Source organism: Trachymyrmex cornetzi, unplaced genomic scaffold, assembly GCF_001594075.2.
Source record: "Trachymyrmex cornetzi isolate Tcor2-1 unplaced genomic scaffold, Tcor1.1 scaffold44, whole genome shotgun sequence".
In the NCBI taxonomy this organism is placed as follows: Eukaryota; Metazoa; Arthropoda; class Insecta; order Hymenoptera; family Formicidae; genus Trachymyrmex; species Trachymyrmex cornetzi.
In genome coordinates, this window is record NW_017299179.1 from 241,199 (window position 1) to 263,146 (window position 21,948).

Sequence of the window (21,948 nt, forward strand, 5' to 3'; positions counted from 1 at the left end):
ATAATATCAAAACACTAATCTTTTACAATAAATAAAATTAATTGTTTATAGAGTCAGTACTAATAAAAAAAAGCTGGCTTGTCGAAAACGAGAGGTGTTCTTTATTGTCTTTCTTAAGACGCAAAGTGAAGTGAGCTTTGTCGTTTTCTCTCTTCATCCTTTTTTCTTTCTGTCTTTTATCTCTTTATTTGAAATGAATAGAATTCGGTTGTGTTAATTATGTACGAGTTTGCTCGCGCTCGGCCCTGTAGTACCCCGCTTATAAAGTGTACCTTTGTGCACGATTAGGCAGTGCTCAGAAAAAGTTGGGGATATGTAGGGGAGGGATGAGCATATTTTTCTTCTGCCGGAGATATATCGAAGAGCGATCTCCAGTTGCGATAAAATGTACTGTAAAATGAGATCTTTTTAAAAGATTCCGTAAGTACGTACTTAGATGGTAAATTCCCGTTTTACAAATGGAACATTCGAACGTATTTGCCTTCGATTATAACGCCAATTTTTGGAATTACACGCACGAACTAAGCAAGCATATAGCCTAATCTAATTTAACGACGACGAATGACTTTGAGCCAAATTTTTTTAATATTAATAACATTAATATCGCGAAAATTGCATTGGAATGGATTTAAGGAACGTATCGTTATTTTAATTTTTCTTGTTCGAACAGTCGTGTGTTCCTTTTTCCATTTAAATTGCTTGTCTGTTCGAACATTCTTCGAGTAATTCGCGTATCTTTTCGTAAATCTTTTTAATATAAGTACAATTAAAGTCAGTCAACCGCAAATGAAATCATTCGTGAGCATTTTTTTTGTTTTGAGCGATTTCGTGGACTGTTTTCCGATTTGCTCATCAACGTTTTAGATTTCATGCAAATATTGAAACCGATGTAATTACATAATGAGATTTTTAACATTGTCACTATAAAAAAAAACATTTTGTTTTTATAAATGGTAATCTTGTCTAAGTTTGTTAAATTAATTTGAACAAATTATTTTTATGTCTATCGGAGTATAAGTTTATTAAAAATATACACAAGCAGATTATTTAAAAAATGTTGTAAGGAAATTTTGAAAGGATCGCGAGATATTTAAAAGAAATTTTGATCTTCCAAATCTGTTTTAGATATCTTAAATACTTTTCGGAGCTTTGTGTAAGATATCGGTTTCAATCTCTGCAGTCTTTCAACTTCAGAACTTTAGGTTTCGCTTCTGTTATATATTTTCTAGTCAACACGTTTTAAACGCATATATGTGTATCGCTTTTCAAAGCTTCTACATAAAACGATCGAGGTGCACGGGTCGAGCGAATGGAAGAATCTTCGAGCTTCGTCGATGTACGCGATCGCGGATTTTTTTATCAAGTCTGTATAATCACAAGAGTACAAACTTGATCAATACGTCAATTCAAGTATACAGTAGTTGAATTCAATTTCACATAATTTTTAATTTGTGATATTTAACGATAGGAAAATTTTTCCGTAAACAAATTAATCGAACCATTATCTTAAAAATAATAAAAATAAATATTTTAATTGTACCTAAATTAGAAACACGATATTTTTTATGCTTAAAATAAATAAACGATCGATCGCACCCCCATCGACGTATATACTCGCATAATTAGGCTGCCTGTCTGTTATTTTTTTGCCACTGCACACACGCGACACGCGCTCGCGCGCTACTCAATACAGTTACTTAACGATAATTCTTTCGTCCTCCAATAACCCCATTCAAATACTGTCTCTGCTTAGAATCTACTTGACGGGATAGAGTCGATGATGGAAATGTCTGGAGAAACTAAGGGACCTAGGATGAACGACAGGATTTGATGAACTGGACGTGCGGGCACCGAGAAAGCATGATTTTTAAAAAATAAAGTTCATTTTATCTGTACGGTCACAAAATGTAGCCTTAAAATCAACCAAATTTCTATGAAATATAAATAAAACTTTGTTTCTTGAATATAAACTATTTCCTTGAGAGAGATTCTTAAGTAATTTTTTTTTTAATTTTGAAGAAAGATGCGTCTTTTTTCTTTCTATATCACACATTCTTCTCAATCAAATATAGTTCAATTAAATCAAATACGAAATTAAACAGTATAAACACATCATGTAGTCAAATTCAAAATGAACTACAATTAAAGATCTCAGAACAAAAGTGCATCTATTGCTACCGAACTTATTGCTCGAGGTAGGATTATTGCTGTCCCATAACGCGTTGGTCAAATTACGTCGGACATTCGTTGTAATTCGAAAAAATTTATTTCTACTGTTCAAAATTCCGTGAGCTTCCCGTAAGCTGCTTGATAATTTAGTATGGCTTAAGAGAGACATTTTATTGGATAACTGTCGCGTTGTAATGAGTATTGTCGCCACAATGTTGCGCTACAAAAAGCTATTATTACAAATGTGTGTAACGTGTAAAACAAATGCCTAAGAAATATCGCTTTCAATCTTTCGTGAATATTCTTCAAGCATCTTCTAGACTTTTGCTTTGTCGGGTCGTCGCGCTCGGTGCTCGCAGTCTTTGAGGAACGACGATAGTACGTGGGGACGTGTACTGTTGTAGATATACGCAACTTAATATCACAAATTCGTTGAAAAACCATACGCAAACACGATCATTGGTAGGACAATTATACGGCGATGCGCAGTGACGCAAATACTGCGCGCGCCGGCACACTCATACACATGTTAATTACAGTATTCGTACAAGTGCTTACGACGTATTCCTAACGCCTTCTCCCTTCGGCCTCCCTTTCTCTCTTCCTCTAATCAGTAAATTGACTATTAATATTCCCGTTGAGAATTTTACAGATTCAGTCGGGGCTCGGTGCGTGGAAAGTTTTCTCTCGCGAAAGGCGCGATGATATAATCGCATATGCATGAGATGTCGAGAGGCATCGAAGAGTTCGTCGAACTTCATTTCGCGTAAATGAGATCTCTAAGTTAATTCCCCTTGATAATTAATTGCGATTAATGATAATTTTTTCTACATGAAATATCTTGATTTCCCTTATTCAATTAGTTCACGTTTGTCTAGTTTAGGAATTATATCGACTTTATCATCTAATTCTTTAGAGCTTTTTAACACAATCTTTTTAACATAAAGTTGAATGATACTTTTAGGACTTCCTATTTGCTTCAAAGGAGCTACATTTACGGGTTATCTCCGTACTTTGATACATTATTAAATCCCATTGTTTCATAAACATTGCAATATATTTTACCAGGGTAAAAATCAACCTGATGATATCAATTTAATGATGTATCAAAATATGAAGATGAGCAGCTTCTTTAAAGTTTAACTTTTTCGTTCGTGAATATTTTGCAGATGCTCTTTGAGCAAAAAGAATTTCTCAATGATTCACTAAAAACGTAGAAATTTCTGATATATATTGAACGGAGATTCTGCATTATTAATGCATATATAATTGTTATATAAACTCTGTTAGTTCCCCAGTTCAGAAAAAGAAAAGATAAATAAATTCTACGTTGAAATGATGCATCGACGAACCATTCGGGATGACTAGAATGGAATCCTGCTACATCTTTTTCTTTTTTTCCCTCGACTTCTCGTGCACACGTACTTCGTATATCTCGTGCTTGTTATACTTTTCACGCTCCGATCTCCTTTGAGAGATGACGTAAAATAAATATTAAAACTATATCAAGATATATCAACGGTGAGCATATTTTAGCGAATGCGAATTTCATCTCTCTGTGTTGTCTGTATGTTCGTACGTGTTCTCTGTCTGTATGTATAATATATATTTGTATTTATATTTATATATATATATTTATATTTGTATTTATATTTAGACATTATGTCCGCTATATCGTAATTATAATAATTACACTGCGCGCGCGCGATAACACGGTAATGAGGATGGCGGTGACGATGACGATGACGACAATGAGCCGATGTCGCGACGACTAACGATACCTTAACGATAATTCCTATTATGGCAGACTATCTACGGTCCGTCATGAACGAGAGTGCGTTGTTTCCAAAACTCCTCCGCATTCAGGACAACGAAATGTGTACTGTTTGTCGAGGTTACGTCCCACGGGACGTCGTGCAGAAAAACGGAGAAACGAAGAGTTTCGCGCGACGAAGGAAACGAAGGATCGTCGCCGAGACGACGAATCATGCCACCTTTGAACAGTATCGTCGGTATCGTGTTAACGTATATGTGTGTATGTATATGCGTATGTTTGAATGTGTGTGAATGCCCTTGATTAATCAGTTACAACACATCTAACACGTTCGCCCAATTCGCGACATTAAATAAATGAACGAATCCCGGTTGCACGAGGACGACACGCCGATCTAAGATCCGACACTTGACAACGACGCAATATTATACCTACACGTATATATGTATATATAGGTGTATGCATGGGGTGAATTTACTGATGGTGACCGATGAGCGGGATCGAGATGACGGGATAGGGTTCACATTAGAAAAAGTCTTGTCGCGTGTCTTTGGATATTTCACTACGTATAACGTACTATACAGTTAAATATATGTTGCGACTTCTCCGCCTTCTCGTTTACCACCTTTCTATGTGTACCGTCGCGCTATTGCAACGTTCCTTTATGCACCTTTGACCCTCGAGTACGTGTGTGTCTGTGTGTGTTGCGTCCACGCACCGCGGATGACGCGACAACGTGTCGCGTGACGCGGTGTGTACGACGTCACGTGTAATTAGTACTTTCACTAGCTGCACAACTACGAGGAAGTTGTCCCTCGTTGTTCGTCGGGGATTTATCACTCTCGGCGAAGGAAACCATGCTCTCTTTTTCCTTCGTGATCCTCCGAATGTTCGTCATGATGATCCCTGTCATCCGACGTGACGGACCGGATCGTCTCGACCGAGGTCTCACGAGCACTCATTCGAATGATGTGGATCACGTTACTCGGTGCGATATCATGTAGAGACTCGGCTGTATACTTGGCTGATTATTCTTCCTCTTCGCTCTCCTCGGTGGGACCATACATGTCGGCCAGTTTGTCGAATCTCGGGCCCCAGGCGCCTAAATACTCGTACTCGTGTTGCTCATCGTCCGTACCTAGGATTAGGAAAAATTGAAACTCAATAGCTTATTTATTAATACAAATAATATATCACACAGATAAAAAATGTATGTTAAAATTTGTGTCTCAAACGATCCACCCAAATTTTTATGTTGTAATTTAACATAAATGAATATATTAAGAAAATGAATATATTAAAACATTACACTATGTATGTAAAAAATTACACAAAAAATATTAATGCAAAATATTTTTTACCATGTAATAAAAAATATATCGACATTATTTATTAAACGTGATTAAGATTTCATATTATAATGACGGAATAAATTCTTGCAAAAATAATTTTTTTTTAATTTGAAAATTTTTGAGGGATATAATGTATTCTGTACTTTTTTTGCAATGTAAAATAGATTTTATTTATTAAAAAATTTTTATTACGTACCGGAGGCTAATGATTCCAGAGAACCCGCGGTGCTTCCGCCACCTTCATACGCGTAATTCCGCAAATCATCGAAGGGTGGTGCGTTTGGGTCACTGTCAGCCCTCTTCTTGTGATCTTCAATGAAGACGCCGACGTTCGGTTCCGGTCCAAGCGGATCTGAGAATGACGTTTCAATTATTCTTTCGCTCTTATGAATTATCCCATTACATTGTAATAAAAAAAAGTGTAACGTACAGGCTACTTTACACGGAGGCAGTTTGCCGCCCATTTCCGGTATCGGGCCACCGATCGGGATCTGCAGAGGCGTGATATCGAACGCTGTCATGTCATCCTCTCCGCCACCCTCGTCGTCATAATTGATAATGTTTTCCCTCACGTCGTCATCCGGGCCAGGATATTTTATGTGTGCCTCTCGTCTTCTGTTGTAGACGACGAATACCAACACAAGAACTGAAATTTTAATATTTAAAAAATTAATTCACATTGTTCGTACTAAACAAAGTTGTTATCAATTATATCAAAGTAATACTTCTTTGCTGAGAATTCATGCAAGTGCAAAATGTGACAAAACCCATAGCAACAACTGTGTGTTGTATGATATTGCAATATATGTATAAAGCAGGTATCAATCTTATCAATCGGAATACATTATTCTTGAAACGAAAGCTCATATTGACGAAGTTTTGTGCGATCTTAAATATCTTGTTTCTGATTAACAAAGCGCGCGATGAAAATAATTAAAGCAGATGCGCGTACATAGAAAAAGTGTACAACTAAAGAGAAGAAATAAAATAAAGAGACAAACTTTCACGAAACTTGTTTTATTTTTTGGTCGATTCTGTGGCCACAAAAATAACTGAAACATAATTACGTGCTTAAAAACGTGCTTAAAAACAAAATAAAAATAACATTTTTTATCAAAGATATAACACAATTCATAAAATAAAAAACTACAATAAAAAGAAACAAAAGGCATGCATTAAATTGTATCGCTCATACAACAACGATATAACTAAAAAATTGTCATTTTTTAATAGCTTGCAGAAAAAGAACACATACAAAAATCTGTGAAAATACTTTAATTTTTTTATATCAATTATGATATTACCAAAATTACATTTTAATATTAATATTACAAAATTTTAATGATTCAAAATTGAAGTTAATTTCTGTGAGAAAACTAATTTTGTTTAATTATATCGTTGTGGCAAATCATTGATATAATTAATACTTCAAATGTCTAATATGTAAATGTTTGTACTAACCGAGAATGATTAAAAGACAAACGAGAATGGCCGCCAACGCTCCCATACTCAGCTTGAGCGTTTGACCCTCTTGGACTAGCTCGCAATTCTCCCCCCAGAAACCATCAGGACAAATGCATCGGTATCGGAATCGCGGATCTTGATTGATACATCTGCCACCGTTTAGGCAGGGATAATCAATACATTCATTTTTGTCCATGCAACCTTTGTTATCCGGCGAAGGAATCCTTCCTTCCCCGCAACTGCGATGAAAAATATGATATAGCGATTGTCTCAAAGATAAATGAAGTCAGTAATAATGATACTCACGTGCAGTCGTACTCGTTCCAGAGATCGATGCACTCGAAGGGATCCTGACAAATGACATTGGCGCACGGTTTATTTGACGGACAATTCCTTTCCAGGTTTCGTGCCATCGTTGCTTGACCCCATTGAGTTCCGTTCATAGCAGGTGGTAGCGGAAGATGCTTTCCTTCTAATCTTATGTCGTCCAAACAGCCTAAGATTTTTGTTAAAGATTATATAATTAAATTAATTTTGTTATGTAAAAGATTCAAAATAGAAATGATCATAAAGATTCTCGTGATGAAATAAAAAGTCGATTCGATTTCTCAAACAAAAAATTATCAATAGAAATTAATTTTTTATCTAGATTTTTGTTTCATTATATTTACGAAAAAGAAAATTATTATAAATATGCAGTATAAATATTTTTAATTAAATAAATTATAATTAATTTAATTAAATAAGTTGTAAATGTACAATTATTTTAATTAAATAAATTATGAGTTATGTAATTAAAAATTATGTAATATTTTTCTCTTTAATTAAATATATATATATATATATATATATATATACAAGTCAATTTAAAAAGTTCTTTAAAAATAATATTACAGTAAAAAGAAAAAGTGTGTTTATATTTAAAACTTTTGTGAAGCAATTTAAGTTACCTTTCTGATAATCCGCATAAACTTCAAATGTGCGGACACCAGTGTATTCCGCTTTGCCACCCGCGTAAACACCTTCCTGTTTATCGACGAGGAGCCATTGGTGACCCTCAAAGGAGAAGGTCTCATTGAATCTTCGTCCTTCGCCACCGTCCAGTTCCAAAGTTGCGGCAGATCCGTACCTTGATACTCTAACCGTATGCCATTGTCCATCATCAACGGCTATCGCCGAAAGCCAGATATCTCGCTCTTCCGTCCGAAGACTGTTCAAATTATATCTGAAGTGTAGTCTGCTGTCTTTGATCTGAAATTATAACAAATAGACATTTCAAACAATCCGTTCACTGTAGTTCGTACTTGACTTCCATACTGAAGAGAACTCAAATCAGAGTTGAAATGTTTACGGTTAACTTTGTTTGTTAAATACATTTCAATTGTTTACAAATTATATCCTATCGCTTTATGAATATGTATTGTAACTTAAGCGCTAACAACCTCAGAAGCTTATAAACATTTTACTCCTATTGGATTATTCTCGGAACTCTCTATAAAACTTAATTTATTTGGAACTATAAAACTATTAATTTTTATCTGTTAGATTGTCTTTCTTTAATAAGCCTAATTTATTTAAAAATGAATACACATTGCAAAATTTAAAAATCTTGATATTTTGAATATATATTTGAAATCACACAACCGAAAAATTTTTTAAGATTAATTTTATTTTATATGTTTGATATATAAAATATGCAGATTTTGTAATTAAATATTTTACTTTGTTAAACACAATACAAAAAAACAACGCACTAAAATAGTGAATATTAGTTAAATTTTTATGAATAATAGAATTATCTAATTGGTGACTGTTTTGTAAATCTAGGAAATATTTATTGAATAAAAATAATCCTTTAGTAATTTTGAAAACACGTCATATTTACCTCTAAAATCGCATATTCTCTGTTGTGCTGGTCGCTCACTCTGAATAGTTCGCCGTGCATCTCTCTGGTACGGAATCTCAATTGCACCTGAGTGGAATATTTGTCCGGTTCAAAAGATAACGCGTACTTGACATAGCTCTGTGGCTTGAAGGTGGTTGGGATCGTGGGCGTCATGCATCCAGGACCGGTCCAGCCGGGATTGCATTGGCATCTTGCCTCGGTGAAGCTGCCGACGCAAGTGCCATGTTCCCAGCAGCGGAAGGTCGATTCCTGATTGTTGCAGATCTCCTCCGTTTGCGGGCAACCGGCGACGCTGTTTCGTGAAAGACCTGGGTGAGCGAGGTCGTACAGCTTGCTGTTGTGAAACAGATTCTTGATGCAACCGTCGAAGCCCTTGCCCACCGGCATGTGTTTCCACTTGTAATGCGAGGGATCGAATTGCTCAACATAAAGACCGCCGATCTGAAGCGGTGCGTTCACGTTCAGGTACTCGTTGAACGGTGGTATCGTTCCTGTGGCTTGACAACTGGTGTCATTGAATTCTGGCGGGCTTCCATCCTCCAACTCGGATATTTCCGCAGATTTGCAGTAGTCGATGATGAGCTTCACGGTCTGTAAATAATTTTGACGTTAGGATTATTTTGCATTTAAAAAGATAATTTAGATTTTTTTGAAAAATCATAAAAGGCTATTATTCTTATATAGGTCATAGTGAAGAACGCGTGTAGTAATTTGTCTATTAGAGAGTATAATGAATGATTTTTATTTTTTAAATACTAGTATATGTGCGTATCTTATCGAGATTTGTAAATAAATAATATAATATCGATTATTTTACCTCCGTATTCCAGAAAATGTCAAGCCGGTGCCATTCGCCATCGTCTAAGGTTTTCTTTGGTTTCACTTTCAGTTCCAAAGTGCCAGATCCAAAATCAATTAGCAGCCTCGGTATACCGCGTTCCAATTCGACCGAAATAAAATCTGTAGGCAAATTTAACGTAATAAAATCATGGATATGCCATTAAAAATGTAAACATTCGAAGAAAATTAACAATCTTACCAGAAACCATTACTTCATCGACTTCGGGAGGAACAATCGGACCATTGTACAATAATAATCCGTCAGATTTTCTTGTGATAAACTCGAAGCTCAAGTGGCTGTTATCGCACATTTCCAAAGCGGGATACCAAGCCCATCCGTTGCCTCGAAAACTTCTGGCGGTCTGCTGACACCTTGGACCGTTGTAGCCAGATGGACATTGACATCTAGAGTTGGAAAACACATAAGAAGCTCTAATATTGATCAAAGAATCGAAATTATTCAATAGAATAATCGTTATAATTTATCTTTATTTACAAAGATGACAAAATTCGTTTTTATTAGCAAACTTTGCGTAAATGCATTGCGATTTGCAATACGTCAACGTGGAATTTAATTGATTTTTACTCACGATAATCCAAATCGGTCTTCCACGCAGCGTCCGCCATTGTAGCAAGGACTGTTTCTGCAGGATTCGCCCTTGCTGAAATTCCGCGCTCCACAGGTGCACTCGGCTATCACATCCACGCGTACGCCGACAAGAGCGGTCCTGTTTGCGTTCACCATGTATGGCAGGTTGCTGATATCAAGGGTGTTCGTACAACTTCCTTCGCACATCTCGTTCTCGTAGTAACATTCGTCGATACCGACCATAGTTATATTGATCCCCACGTCTTTTTCGATCTGTCGAAAACGCGATTTATTTTTTTAAACCATTTGAAACGTCTTTAAATGAATACGCATTAATAAAGAACTTAATTAATTAAAGGAATTTTATTGGGAATTTATTTGAATTCTTGATCTTTATTTAATGGAATTCTTTTAAAGTATTTAAATCTTTAAACTTTTTTTTGAATGACATTTACCTCTTCGCGATGCATGAGCACAATGCCATTAAGCCTGACTGGTTTGTAGTACAGTGAACCATGCGCGGCGAATCTGACATCCGTCAACGGTGGATGCACTCTCCTTAATTGGACGCTGAAAACGTCCACGTTATCCCTATCTATGTTCAATAGGTGTGACAACTTGTCTCTGAATAGATCCGCTTTGCTCCGCGACAAAGTTTGGTTCTAAAAATAAAAAAAATCTTATGTCACCTTTTCGAATTAAAATACAAGGGTTTAAAAAAATTACTTATGAAATTTAAGAACCTAAATTTATTTCATTAAGAAAAAAAATTTATTAGTAAGATGTAACATATAGGTAAATTATATAATATTTAGTAGGATTTAAAGACTCTCACCTGATAATTCCAAACCCGAATGAAGTCCTCATCCGTTATCCCGGATATTCGAACCGAGCCTGAATTTAATACCGCCTCGTGCGGGATACTCTTGACAGTGACGGTCACGTTCGCGGGAACGTCCGTTTGCGTGTGCTTCCGATCGTAGACCTTGAACCGTAGATGATACTTGCCATCGTGCGTACCAGATTTCATGAAAATCATCCCCGAATCCTCGTCGAGCCTAAATTGTGCGTGTTCTAATCCCTCCCAGTAGAACTTCTTATCAGGCAAGTCCCAGTCATCCAGATCGTACACATACACCCTACCTATCTCGGTATCTGGCGATTGTCCCTAAAAATTAATTAATTAGATTAATTTGCTTGACCTGGAAATTGTAAAAATTCACACAAAAATATTATTAAGCATTAAAACTCGCTTTGACTGGATCTTCGCTCTTATCGTGTTTAATTAGATTATATTATATTTATGGAGCTTTTGCAAAACTTCACTTAACGCAATTTTTTTGAGGTTTGTATTATTCAGCGCAAAAATTTAGATATAATGTGGAGCAACTTATGTGATTTAATATAATTTAAATACATACTGCGTAATTATATACAAAGATTTCCTTGGAGCCAGGCTGCATTTTATTATCGTTAACGTCCCCTATGATAACCGTCAAGGTACTGGTCCCAGACATAGAAGGGTTTCCAGAATCTTTGATGACAATAGGAATCAAGAATTCCTTTTGTTGTTCCCTGTCAAAGGATCGTAAAGATGACACTACGGCCATTCCATCTCCATTAGCTCCCTCTGAAAAGTAATAAGAACGCATGTGATAAACTATTCTCTACAACGCATTTTTATGCAACTGAATTTTTATTATTAATTAAGACAAAATGTAATATAATTATTAATATATGAAGATAATATATATCTGATATACGAAAAAAATATCGAATTTTGTCTTAAAGAATAAGTTTTTACACTGAAATTTATTAATTAACGGAACTTACTGTTATCGCTTTCAACTTTGAAGCTAGCTCTGATAACATCGTTTGCGTTAGGATCCATCCGGAAAGTGAACGGAGGGCCGTTGCTCCTCGATCGATCGTCGTCGTCGGTAGCGAGAATCTCAACGACCTTCTTAGTTTGTGCATATTCCGGCAAAACTGGACGATAGTCCTTGAGGAATCTTGGTGGATTGTCATTAATGTCCTGTACAACGACTGTCAGGGTGGCTGTCGCGGTTTTAGGTGGTATTCCATCGTCGATCGCCAAAATTTTAACCTGAGGCAATAAATCATCATATTTTTATCACTTTCGCGCTACAATTTATATTTTTATTAAAAACGTATGTTAATATGTAAAATGTAATTTAATTAGGATTTGCCAAATTCTAATATAATTTTTTTATCGAATGTGATCCTTCTAATTTTTACATCATGATTATTTAATAATAATTAAACGACGTTACAAATTTTATTATTTTTTTTATTTTTTATTTATTAATTTGTTGTTTATAATTTACCTGATGCCGAGGAGTTTCCTCGCGATCAAGGCTTCTCTGTATCGATACAGTGCCATTTTCGTTGATGAAGAATTGTCTCTTTCGATCGGAGCTTCTGTCAATGGAATACGAGACCTTGCTCTTGCCACCTTGATCCGGATCGGTGGCCCTGAATGTTTCCAAGCTGCTGCCTATGCGGGCATTCTCTGGCACAGTAGTCTCGATATTGGCTTTCTCGAATTGTGGCTGATTGTCATTGATATCTCGCAATTTCACGACTACCCAGGAATAGGCCACGTGGTATTTGTCATTGTCATTGTCTTCGCCCTGGAAAGGATGATTGTCCGATTAAATTGTTATACATACGACGACTTATCTTTATTTAATAATTCGATAATTTAAATACATATACAAGAAAAATAATTTTTCTTGCAAAATTACCAATTTTTAGAAAAAAAATTTAATGAAGGATTTTATAAGTGCATATATAATTTAAATAGAAAGTTTCATGAAATTAAATTAATTATATTTTTTCATGTCGTCTTTTCTCTTTCTCTGAAATTACTTAAAAAATTTAAGTCTTATTAATTTTCTCTTTGCTCACCTTATCGTTCACTTGTATCCTAAATCTAAAGCCATTACTCTGCAGTTGGTCCTCATAATCTAGTGATTGCACAATTTTCAACGATCCTGTGCCATCATTGTTTCGTACCATGGTAAACTTATCGGCACCGTAACCGCTATTCTCGATTACCTTAAATCGTGAATTATTATTTTTCAATATTGTTAAATATAATTATCGGTATATTGAAAAAAAGAATTGGTGATTGTTATTCTAAATATAATTATTTTAATCTCGAAAGTTCGCAATATCAAAAATATATGTAAGTATAATCAGACACTTTGCAATTCTTATTTCTAATATTCTAATTGCCTTCATCTCTTTAAATTTATCCTTATTATTTATGAAAGTATAACGCTTCGTAACTATCAATTTTACTCTGATAAATGCCGATATATAGGCATATATATTTTCTTTATTTACATGCTATCATAACATTTTTAATTACGAGTTAAATGAAAGTTAAACGCGAACCTCGAATAAATGTAAAAGAGAATACAATGACCTATATATTAAATTAAAACCCATTTTTTAACCCGATTAACAATTTCGCGTCGCGAACATAAGTGGGTACCTTGTATTGGAATTTATTGGTTTCGTCCTCATCGTGGACGGTTACGGTGAGTATCGGCATCTCTGGCAGATCTGGTCCTTCTGTCTCATCCACTTCGGTAAACCATTCATCCTTCGTGAATTGCGGTGGCATGTCGTTTATGTCTTTGACCCGTATCGATGCCGTCCCGGTACCTATCAAGAAATGCATGGAAATGCTGAAACGATGCCTTTCTATGAAATGTCCTGGACGGCTCTTAAAATATGCAAAACGACAATGCTACTGTTCGTAGAAATATCTATAACCGTTTTATGCATATACTGGTTCGGACTTGTGACTTTCATACTTGAATACAGATGAAGACCCAGAATGATAAAAGACGCATGGAAAGAACGTTTAGTAATATTTTAGTAAACGAGTGTAAGATATAACAAAAAGATAAAATAAGTACAGATAGTCGGTGTCCTCTTATTTCCATGACAAAATATTTTACTAGATAGTGGTAGTATTCACAGAAGTAAAATAAAAATTAATTAATTACGAGAGAATAAGAGCTGTTACAATTATTAACCATTTATTTTAGATATTGTGAGAATTATGAAAAAAAAATAGTTATAATGATTATTAATAATTACAATTACAAATTATATGAAACTTATTAAAATTAAAAATAGCATTGAAAAAATTTTACCCTTTAACCCCCCTCCATCCATTGCAACGACTTGTATAGAATAATCCGGAGTGCGTTCTCGATCCAAACAGCACACAGCGGTCTTGATCACGCCAGTTTCCGATTCAATTTCGAAAATGGGAGAGCCAGTCTCTTCTTCAATGACATTCTTCTCGATGGAATAGATAAGTCTTGCGTTTGTGCCTTCATTTGGATCATCGTAGTCCACGGCTGTCATCGTCATCACCACCATTCCTAATGAAGAAGAGTATGAAAAGCGTTATAATTCCATTTGAATTCCATTGAGTCCATTTTTTCGCTATTAAATTTTTTATTTATTGACGATAAAAAATTATTAATCTCTTAATATAATCGATAAATTTTTCTTGATCTTTATCGCAAGCTTTAAAGTATTCAAATCAACATCCAACATGTAGAACTCTATATAACAGCGTAACTGGTACGGAACGGAAATCTAATCAGCGTAACTCTAATGGCACGGGAATGTAACCGCATCTATGTATTGGTCCATTGGCTACTGTCCCACAAACCTGCGGTGCCGTTCTCGGTGACGTTGCCGAAGTAGACACCCTGCGGGAATATCGGGGCGTTGTCATTGATGTCCTTGAGGTTAACTTGAACGTCGGCGTAACCCACGAGACCTTCTCCACCCTCGTCCTGAGCAAATACGGTGAATCGCCACTGTGGCCGACCATTTGGTTGATCTCTGTCCAGTGGCTACACCGGGAGAAAAAGAAAAGTCACGCGCGAATCCTTTGAGAAGCCAGTCAAACGTAGGACGTCGTGTATTTACATAGTCTTTACTCGAAACTCAATATCGTACCGCGATGCCGATATTTGAATTATTCCATCGCAATATTGCGTCGCAGCCACGTGCACAAATATGTGCATTTTGTAGTTATAGAAGAATTAATTTACGTGCCGACCAGGTGTTAGATTACATCAGACGTTTAATATCAATACGGGATCAGCTGTTCCTCGAATCATCGTTTTGCAATTTTTTTTAGCCGTGTGTTAAATTAAATCTTTATTGAAGTAAAATTTATATCAAATTAATTTGAAAGCAGCGTTAACTATTGCAACTCTGTAAAATAAAGTCAATGAAACTGTTTAATTTTACAATTTAATTAATTTCGTAATTATTAACGAAAAAAACGCCACGTGCTTTATAATTTTTATATTTTCAGTATTAAAAATTTGAAGAGAATTTGTGATACTTTCTATATTACGATGCACTGTAATAATTATATTTAATATAAATTAAAAAATTTGTATCACACGAATGTAAAAAAATTATATTAACGAATATTTTCGTTTGTTTAAACATCTATTACACGTATTTTTTAACAAAATGAAAAAATTACAAATTTTTCTATATTGTATTGCAAAAGTAATATAAAAAATTCGCGACGTTTAGAATCTGGACAAAAAATATTTTAATGAGAAAAAATATTTTAATAAGAAGTAAACGTGTTCTTAAAAAATAATTAAGATAAAATGAAAAACATTTTCACATTTAAACTATAAAATTATGTTGTTAAATATTAAATATTGATCTTATTGAACTATTTCACACGTAACATTCAATTTTAAATAATACAAGTTCATTTCTAATTTCAGTCACTTCTTATATAGAGACTGTATACCTGATACATCCTTACACACGTACTGTACATATATTTTCATATAATAAATATCTAATTCTTTATCGATAAAATATTTTTCCCGGACAAACAATATTGATTGATTTAGAAACAGACCTTCAGAACAAAAATCTCTCCGGTCGTGCGATTGATGTCGAACTTGCTGTTCGCAGGATTATCGGGATCAATACCTTGCCCAGTTAGGAAGTAGACTATGTTTTGTGGCCTATCTTTGTCCCCGTCAGTCGCAGTGACCTGCGATTCAAATATTAATTGCTAATTAACCACAATCTCTCTGTGTGGACGAGATAAACATTCATTCGGCACACCTAATTTTTTATAAAAGTTATTGTAACTATTACATAAAAGGAGAGAGTAATTACCCCGAGGACGCGTTTCGGCAAAGTCCTGTCGTCCTCCTCCGTAATTTGTGTTCTGTAATTTGGTCGCTCGAAGACAGGCGGGTTGTCGTTTACGTCCTTCACGTGAATTACAACTGTTGTATAATTCTCCTTCAAGTTGTCCGACGCAGTAAGCCGAAGCTCGTACTGCAAGACGCACGTGAAATTTTCGCGTAAAATATCACAAGTTCAGAGATATTTAATATATTAAATACAGCTTTCACACGTGCACGAAATGTACGGATAATTAGTTCAATTAGATTAATTATCAATTTATTTAATTACTTCAATTGACATTAAATCAATTATCAATTCATATATATAATTATCTCAATTGGCATTATATCAATTATTAATTTATATAATTAACTCAATTGCCATGGTATCAATTATCGATTAGCATATCATTATATATTATAATATATATTATATGATCTTTCTGTTATTGAAGATTTATTGCGAAATAAAAATAGTTGCATTCATAAAATAAATTATCTTTATTTAAATTTGAATAATTAAAAAGCTAATTAAATCGATTATTTAATTTTTCATTCTTCAGTTGTTTTCAAGAAACACAACAAGTAAAAAACAAAAATTAGAATTTTTTTAATGATTGAAATATTAAATAATTTCTGGATATACAAAGATGTTAAATAAACAGCTGTAAAGTAAGGCGTTCGAGCGGCACACTAGGATGACATTTATGGCGATACCAACCCTCTTCCTCGTCTCATAGTCCAACGCACCCGCGACGTAAATGGCGCCGGTCATGTTTTTCACGGCGAATGCACCGCCTATGTTCCCGCTCGTGATCTCGTATCGAATACGCGAGGCTGCGACAGAAAGGAAGGACTTTTAATAAAAGCAAGGCGCGACTCTCGCAACGACGCTCTCGTTGTAATCAAATGAATTCCGAGATAAAAGTTCTCTCGCCGGGAGCGAGTTTTATCGAATAAGAAAGTTCGGGAGGATGTTAGCACGGAGGGAAATGGCCATCTTCGATCGGTCGCCATCCGAAGTCTACTCGATACTTTCGATCTAGTTTACGATAATTTTCGCGTTTCGAGATATGAGACTAGTAAAAGTTACTTGATAATAATGGTATCCGGCAAATCCTATTTTAGATCGATTCGAGTGATAGTATAAAACTCAAAAATTTTCGGACTATAGTATCTCTTTTTAGTAATACAGTTCTTTTGGTTCTAAACTTCTCCACCGTAGGAGTATCATTTTCAGTACTTTGCCAAGTTTGATTTTAAAGGCACAATCGATATTTGGATTGTGAATTCTGATAGATAAATTAAAAAAATGTAAAATATTACTAAAGTACAATTCGACTTCTATGATACTAAAAACTTGTTATTAAAATTTTCATAAGTATACAGACTTTTTGTTAGATTTTTATACAGTCTAGAACAATATAAAAATTTGCACTGAAACTCAAAGCCCGAAGTTGGCGGTGAAAGGTGCAAAATTTTACATGGAAGATTAATGTACCTTATACTAACATGCAGTTTTAAGATTAATTAGCAATATTGAATAATATTAGCAATTTCAAATAATAGCTAGAAATATCCCGATGTGTAATTCAAGTTATATAAATATTAACTGTAATTTTTAAATAAAATAGCTCAAATATTTGAGAGAATAAATACACGGAAAAAAGTGATATATTTATTTTTACAAACCGATTTCAGTCACAAATAGTCACGTTATTTGTTATGTATCGTTTTTTCAATGTATTATATTTAGACAACACTATATACTAGATTTCAAAAGGCTAAAGTATATATCTAGTTTTAAAATCTTTTGTAACGTACTTTGTAAATGCTGAAGTGTAAATATCATTAATTTCAAGTGGATATAGTGGATATTTGTTAAGCTATAAATTAAATGTTTCCAAAATGTGAAAATTCATATGATGATCTGTTTATCCGTATTATTCAAAAAGATTAAATATCGAGGTAAAGTGAATGAGATGAAGTGTTATTTAATTTGCGTTCAGGACATATTGCGTAACTTTTCGTACACAATCTGCACAATGCGTTTAAACGCATCCACTGTGTAGCAAATATTTCCATAATACGTATGTAATTATTAATTTCGGTACCGTGAGTTAGAGAGCAATGGAATTATTTGAATTTTCAGAGATCCTTTTATGTATTAAATACAATACTTGAAAATGACGTTCACAAATGTATTTGTTGGAATTTGTATGCCATCACGTTAGACTTGTCAAACGTGACAAATGAGATTGCAGTATGAAATTCCCATATGTCTGTAATTACCTCGCATGTTAGAATTAACACTACATATATTTGTAATTAGTTGCCCAAATATTTCCAAGGTACACTTGCATGCGGGTACGACAAGCGTCGTTATAATATAGTTGAAAGTATTTAATATGTAGCTATATGGATTGTAAACATTTTCAGTGTAGTTTATAATAGAATGAAAATGATAATTGATGAAATAGTATTGCTAAAAAGGCAAGTAAGACTTACACTCGTCGTGATCTTTGGCGGTGACGGTGAGCACCGTATGCTGAATGTCCTCATTTTCGTCTACCTCAGCCTCGTAGAGGCCCTTGTCGAAATATGGGGGATTATCGTTCTTGTCAGCTATCCCAATGCGAATGAATTTTGTTACTGTAACATGCCAAACAAATTTACATAATTAGACTTAAATTTATATCATTAGAATTTCAATCAAAAAATCAAGTGTTACTTGAGTAAAAATGGGTTAAGTATGCATAACGTCGTGCTAATTATCATAAATATTAAGTTGCTGATTTTAAAAGTCGATGCAAAGAAGATCAGACTTATAGAGAAAAATTATGATTTTAATTATAATAATTCTAATGAAAATTACCATATATTAAAATAGTATATAAAAGAGAATTTTTTTTTTCTTTAGATCGAGACACACTACTCTCTAACATTATTCCTCGTATTATATATTCCCGCGGTTAGGTCTTAATGCACTTTGCACTAAAGTACGGAACTTGGATGATAAAGAATCCTGAACCGTTAATCATTTTTTCGCCCCGTTACGGAAATTTAAGATGGGCAATTACCGGTCGCCGCGAGCAAAAAGGTTAAGTAGTTTCAGATAACGGCACTTCATTCCAGAAGTAGACATTTATTGATGGAACTAGGTTGCCCGTTAGAAGAAAAATGTATAATTGCGGGAGCTTTTTCTGGATTGGTACATTAAGCCCTTAACCGCATTTTATGACGGCAAGGAGAGCGGTAAACATCGATCAGTTCCGCATAAATTTTGCATAATCCGCGGCATAATGCATAAGGAATATTTGTCATTTTATCGGCTCGCCGGTACGCCGCGGTTCATTATAAAGGGATTTAAACGTACGATTAATTTCTCTGTGTCGCGTTATTAAAAGTTCAGACAACGCCCGTATAATGCGAATTAACCAGTGGCGAATTTGTTTTAATTAATCGCTGAATTAAATCAATGCAAGCCGCGTTTTATTCGACGAATGTTCGAGTCCGCGCCTCATCGCTCACTATATACTTCCAGCTGCAACAACCGTTTAAAAGCACGCAGCACAAATCGAGCGTGTATTTATTTAGCGAAATCGTGTGTCGTTGTGTAATAGAACGCGTGTACATCGAGCGTATTAACAAGAGAGAAATCCATTAAATACACCATATATTCTCGTTCGACACCGACAATACGCCGCGGCCAATTTACCCTGAGAGCCACCCTCCTGTTCGAACTCCATCCTCCTCGAACTCCTCGGCCGTTTCCTTCGCTTGGCAAATACTTGGTTGATTAAGTTAATCCAAGCGCGAGTCCCGTCCTTTCTCGCCATTCCGCGAAGTACGAGGTAATTTAGAAGAGCATGTGTGAACCTTAACGTTGCGAGTGCCTGACACTGTCATTTAATTTAATTCAGAGTTAATTATATCCAGGAAGATTTCCCTCTACGATTATGTCCTTAATCTTGAAATTAAGTTCTGGATTATTTCGCAAAAACGAATATTTTATAATTTACGATCATTGTGTGTGTTATACACAGACATATCATGTTTTTGTATATTGTACAAATTAAATTGTGAATGTAACTAATTTATTATTAGCGAGCATTAATATTACACAATATTTCGTGTAGTAAATAGAAAACTGTCATTATTAATTTAAATAAATAAGTAATTATTTCTGTTTAAATTTTAAATTTATTAAAGTTATACATTTTCATTATTTAATTTATTAAAAAGCTCTTTAATTATTCAGTATTAATATGAATACCTTTAGGAAAGAAATTAATTGACAATTATAATACAATGCGTAATCAAGTTGCTCGTTTACTAAATAAATATTTTAGTTTACTCGATCGCGGTTTCAAATAGAGAACAATCGAGAATAATTGTCGCAAGTTATATCAACGTGATTTAGACATTATCGTGAAACATGATTCTAGAGTTTGCGTTAATGTAAACAAAATCTATGAGATGAAAGAGGCTGATATCACATTATCAATGCGCAATTGAACAACCGAACCAATTTAGCACGAGAAAATTTATTATTATGCGAGATTGCTATTAAACTCCAGACAACCGGTTATTGAACCGTTGCCGATAAAGGAGACATTTATCGTTGGTTAACAGCTTCTAGAAAATAAATATGGTTCATTTTCATGAAGATTGCGCACTAATTGGAAAATATGATTGATTCGTAAGCTGTCAGCTTCTGACGTAACTGGGATGAAGTTACGTATCGGATGCACGTGGATACACAGCACGCAAGTGTAGCAAGGAGAACTGTGATAGGTGAAATTTACGTAATGATAATTCATCATTGTGCTTATCGTAAATGTTACTACCCCGGTTGTACATCATTGTTAACGAGGAACGTTAGCTTTCCTTTTAATAGATTGCATCAACTTTATACGATGCATGATACGTTTGCATTTAGCACTAAATACGAACCTGTATACCGCGGTAATGCGATACGAGATTAGCATAATCGCGATAGATCGCGCATTTTTTGCGGGCGAACAAGTTTTATGTAGTTACGGAAATTTATCTTCCTTAGAAAGCGAAGATGATATACACATTCTGAAATTAAACACACGTGACTGTCACTAACTCTTGGAAAGTTTCTGGTCTTTTACTTAATCTGCTTCATTTTCATTTTGTTCGAGAATTAAGTTCTAATTCTAGCATTTGTGAATATCAAATGTCAAATTTAATATCCAATAAATCTCTTTTAACTTTTAGAGGACGGAAGTCTACTTTTAAAATCTCACAGCTTTTCCTTTTATGTAAGATTTGTTATAATTCATTACTTTTTTCTTTGCATTGCTCAAAATATAATATGATACAAAAATATTTTGTTCCTGCGGGCAAGTATACATTGGAGAAACCAGGAGAATGTCAACCTACGGATAAAAGAACAACGTGATGCCACGCAGTCGGCATTATCAGAACACAACATCGAAACAGGACATCGAATACTGTTTGACAAAACAACCACAATAACCAACATTACATCATATTTTCCAAGGAAGTATATATAGGGATGCCATAGAGATACACACACACACACACACACACACACACACACACACACACACACACACACACACACACAC

The 21,948-nt window shown here is 34.7% G+C and overlaps 1 protein-coding gene across 3 annotated transcripts in view; it reads right to left on the reverse strand.

Annotated features, from left to right (window-relative positions):
- Positions 1–3,888: 3,888 nt before the first annotated feature.
- LOC108764598 (neural-cadherin) overlaps positions 3,889–21,948 on the reverse strand; it is a 151,599-nt gene continuing 133,539 nt past the window's right edge. For 2 of the 3 annotated variants that reach the window (XM_018512904.1, XM_018512905.1), the window contains 22 exons: positions 18,836–18,979; positions 17,049–17,164; positions 16,314–16,478; positions 16,048–16,185; positions 14,818–15,004; positions 14,288–14,521; positions 13,618–13,790; positions 13,026–13,175; positions 12,443–12,748; positions 11,928–12,201; positions 11,516–11,724; positions 10,930–11,262; positions 10,550–10,756; positions 10,096–10,367; positions 9,705–9,910; positions 9,483–9,625; positions 8,645–9,256; positions 7,710–8,010; positions 7,066–7,255; positions 6,757–6,998; positions 5,492–5,941; positions 3,889–5,081 (listed from right to left, as the gene is read on the reverse strand). In XM_018512904.1, coding sequence (XP_018368406.1) covers positions 4,972–5,081; positions 5,492–5,941; positions 6,757–6,998; positions 7,066–7,255; positions 7,710–8,010; positions 8,645–9,256; positions 9,483–9,625; positions 9,705–9,910; positions 10,096–10,367; positions 10,550–10,756; positions 10,930–11,262; positions 11,516–11,724; positions 11,928–12,201; positions 12,443–12,748; positions 13,026–13,175; positions 13,618–13,790; positions 14,288–14,521; positions 14,818–15,004; positions 16,048–16,185; positions 16,314–16,478; positions 17,049–17,164; positions 18,836–18,979 — 5,162 coding nt within the window. In that variant the 3' untranslated portion in view covers positions 3,889–4,971. The remainder of the gene's footprint in view (positions 5,082–5,491; positions 5,942–6,756; positions 6,999–7,065; positions 7,256–7,709; positions 8,011–8,644; positions 9,257–9,482; positions 9,626–9,704; positions 9,911–10,095; positions 10,368–10,549; positions 10,757–10,929; positions 11,263–11,515; positions 11,725–11,927; positions 12,202–12,442; positions 12,749–13,025; positions 13,176–13,617; positions 13,791–14,287; positions 14,522–14,817; positions 15,005–16,047; positions 16,186–16,313; positions 16,479–17,048; positions 17,165–18,835; positions 18,980–21,948) is intronic. The other variant, XM_018512906.1, reaches the window with a different exon arrangement.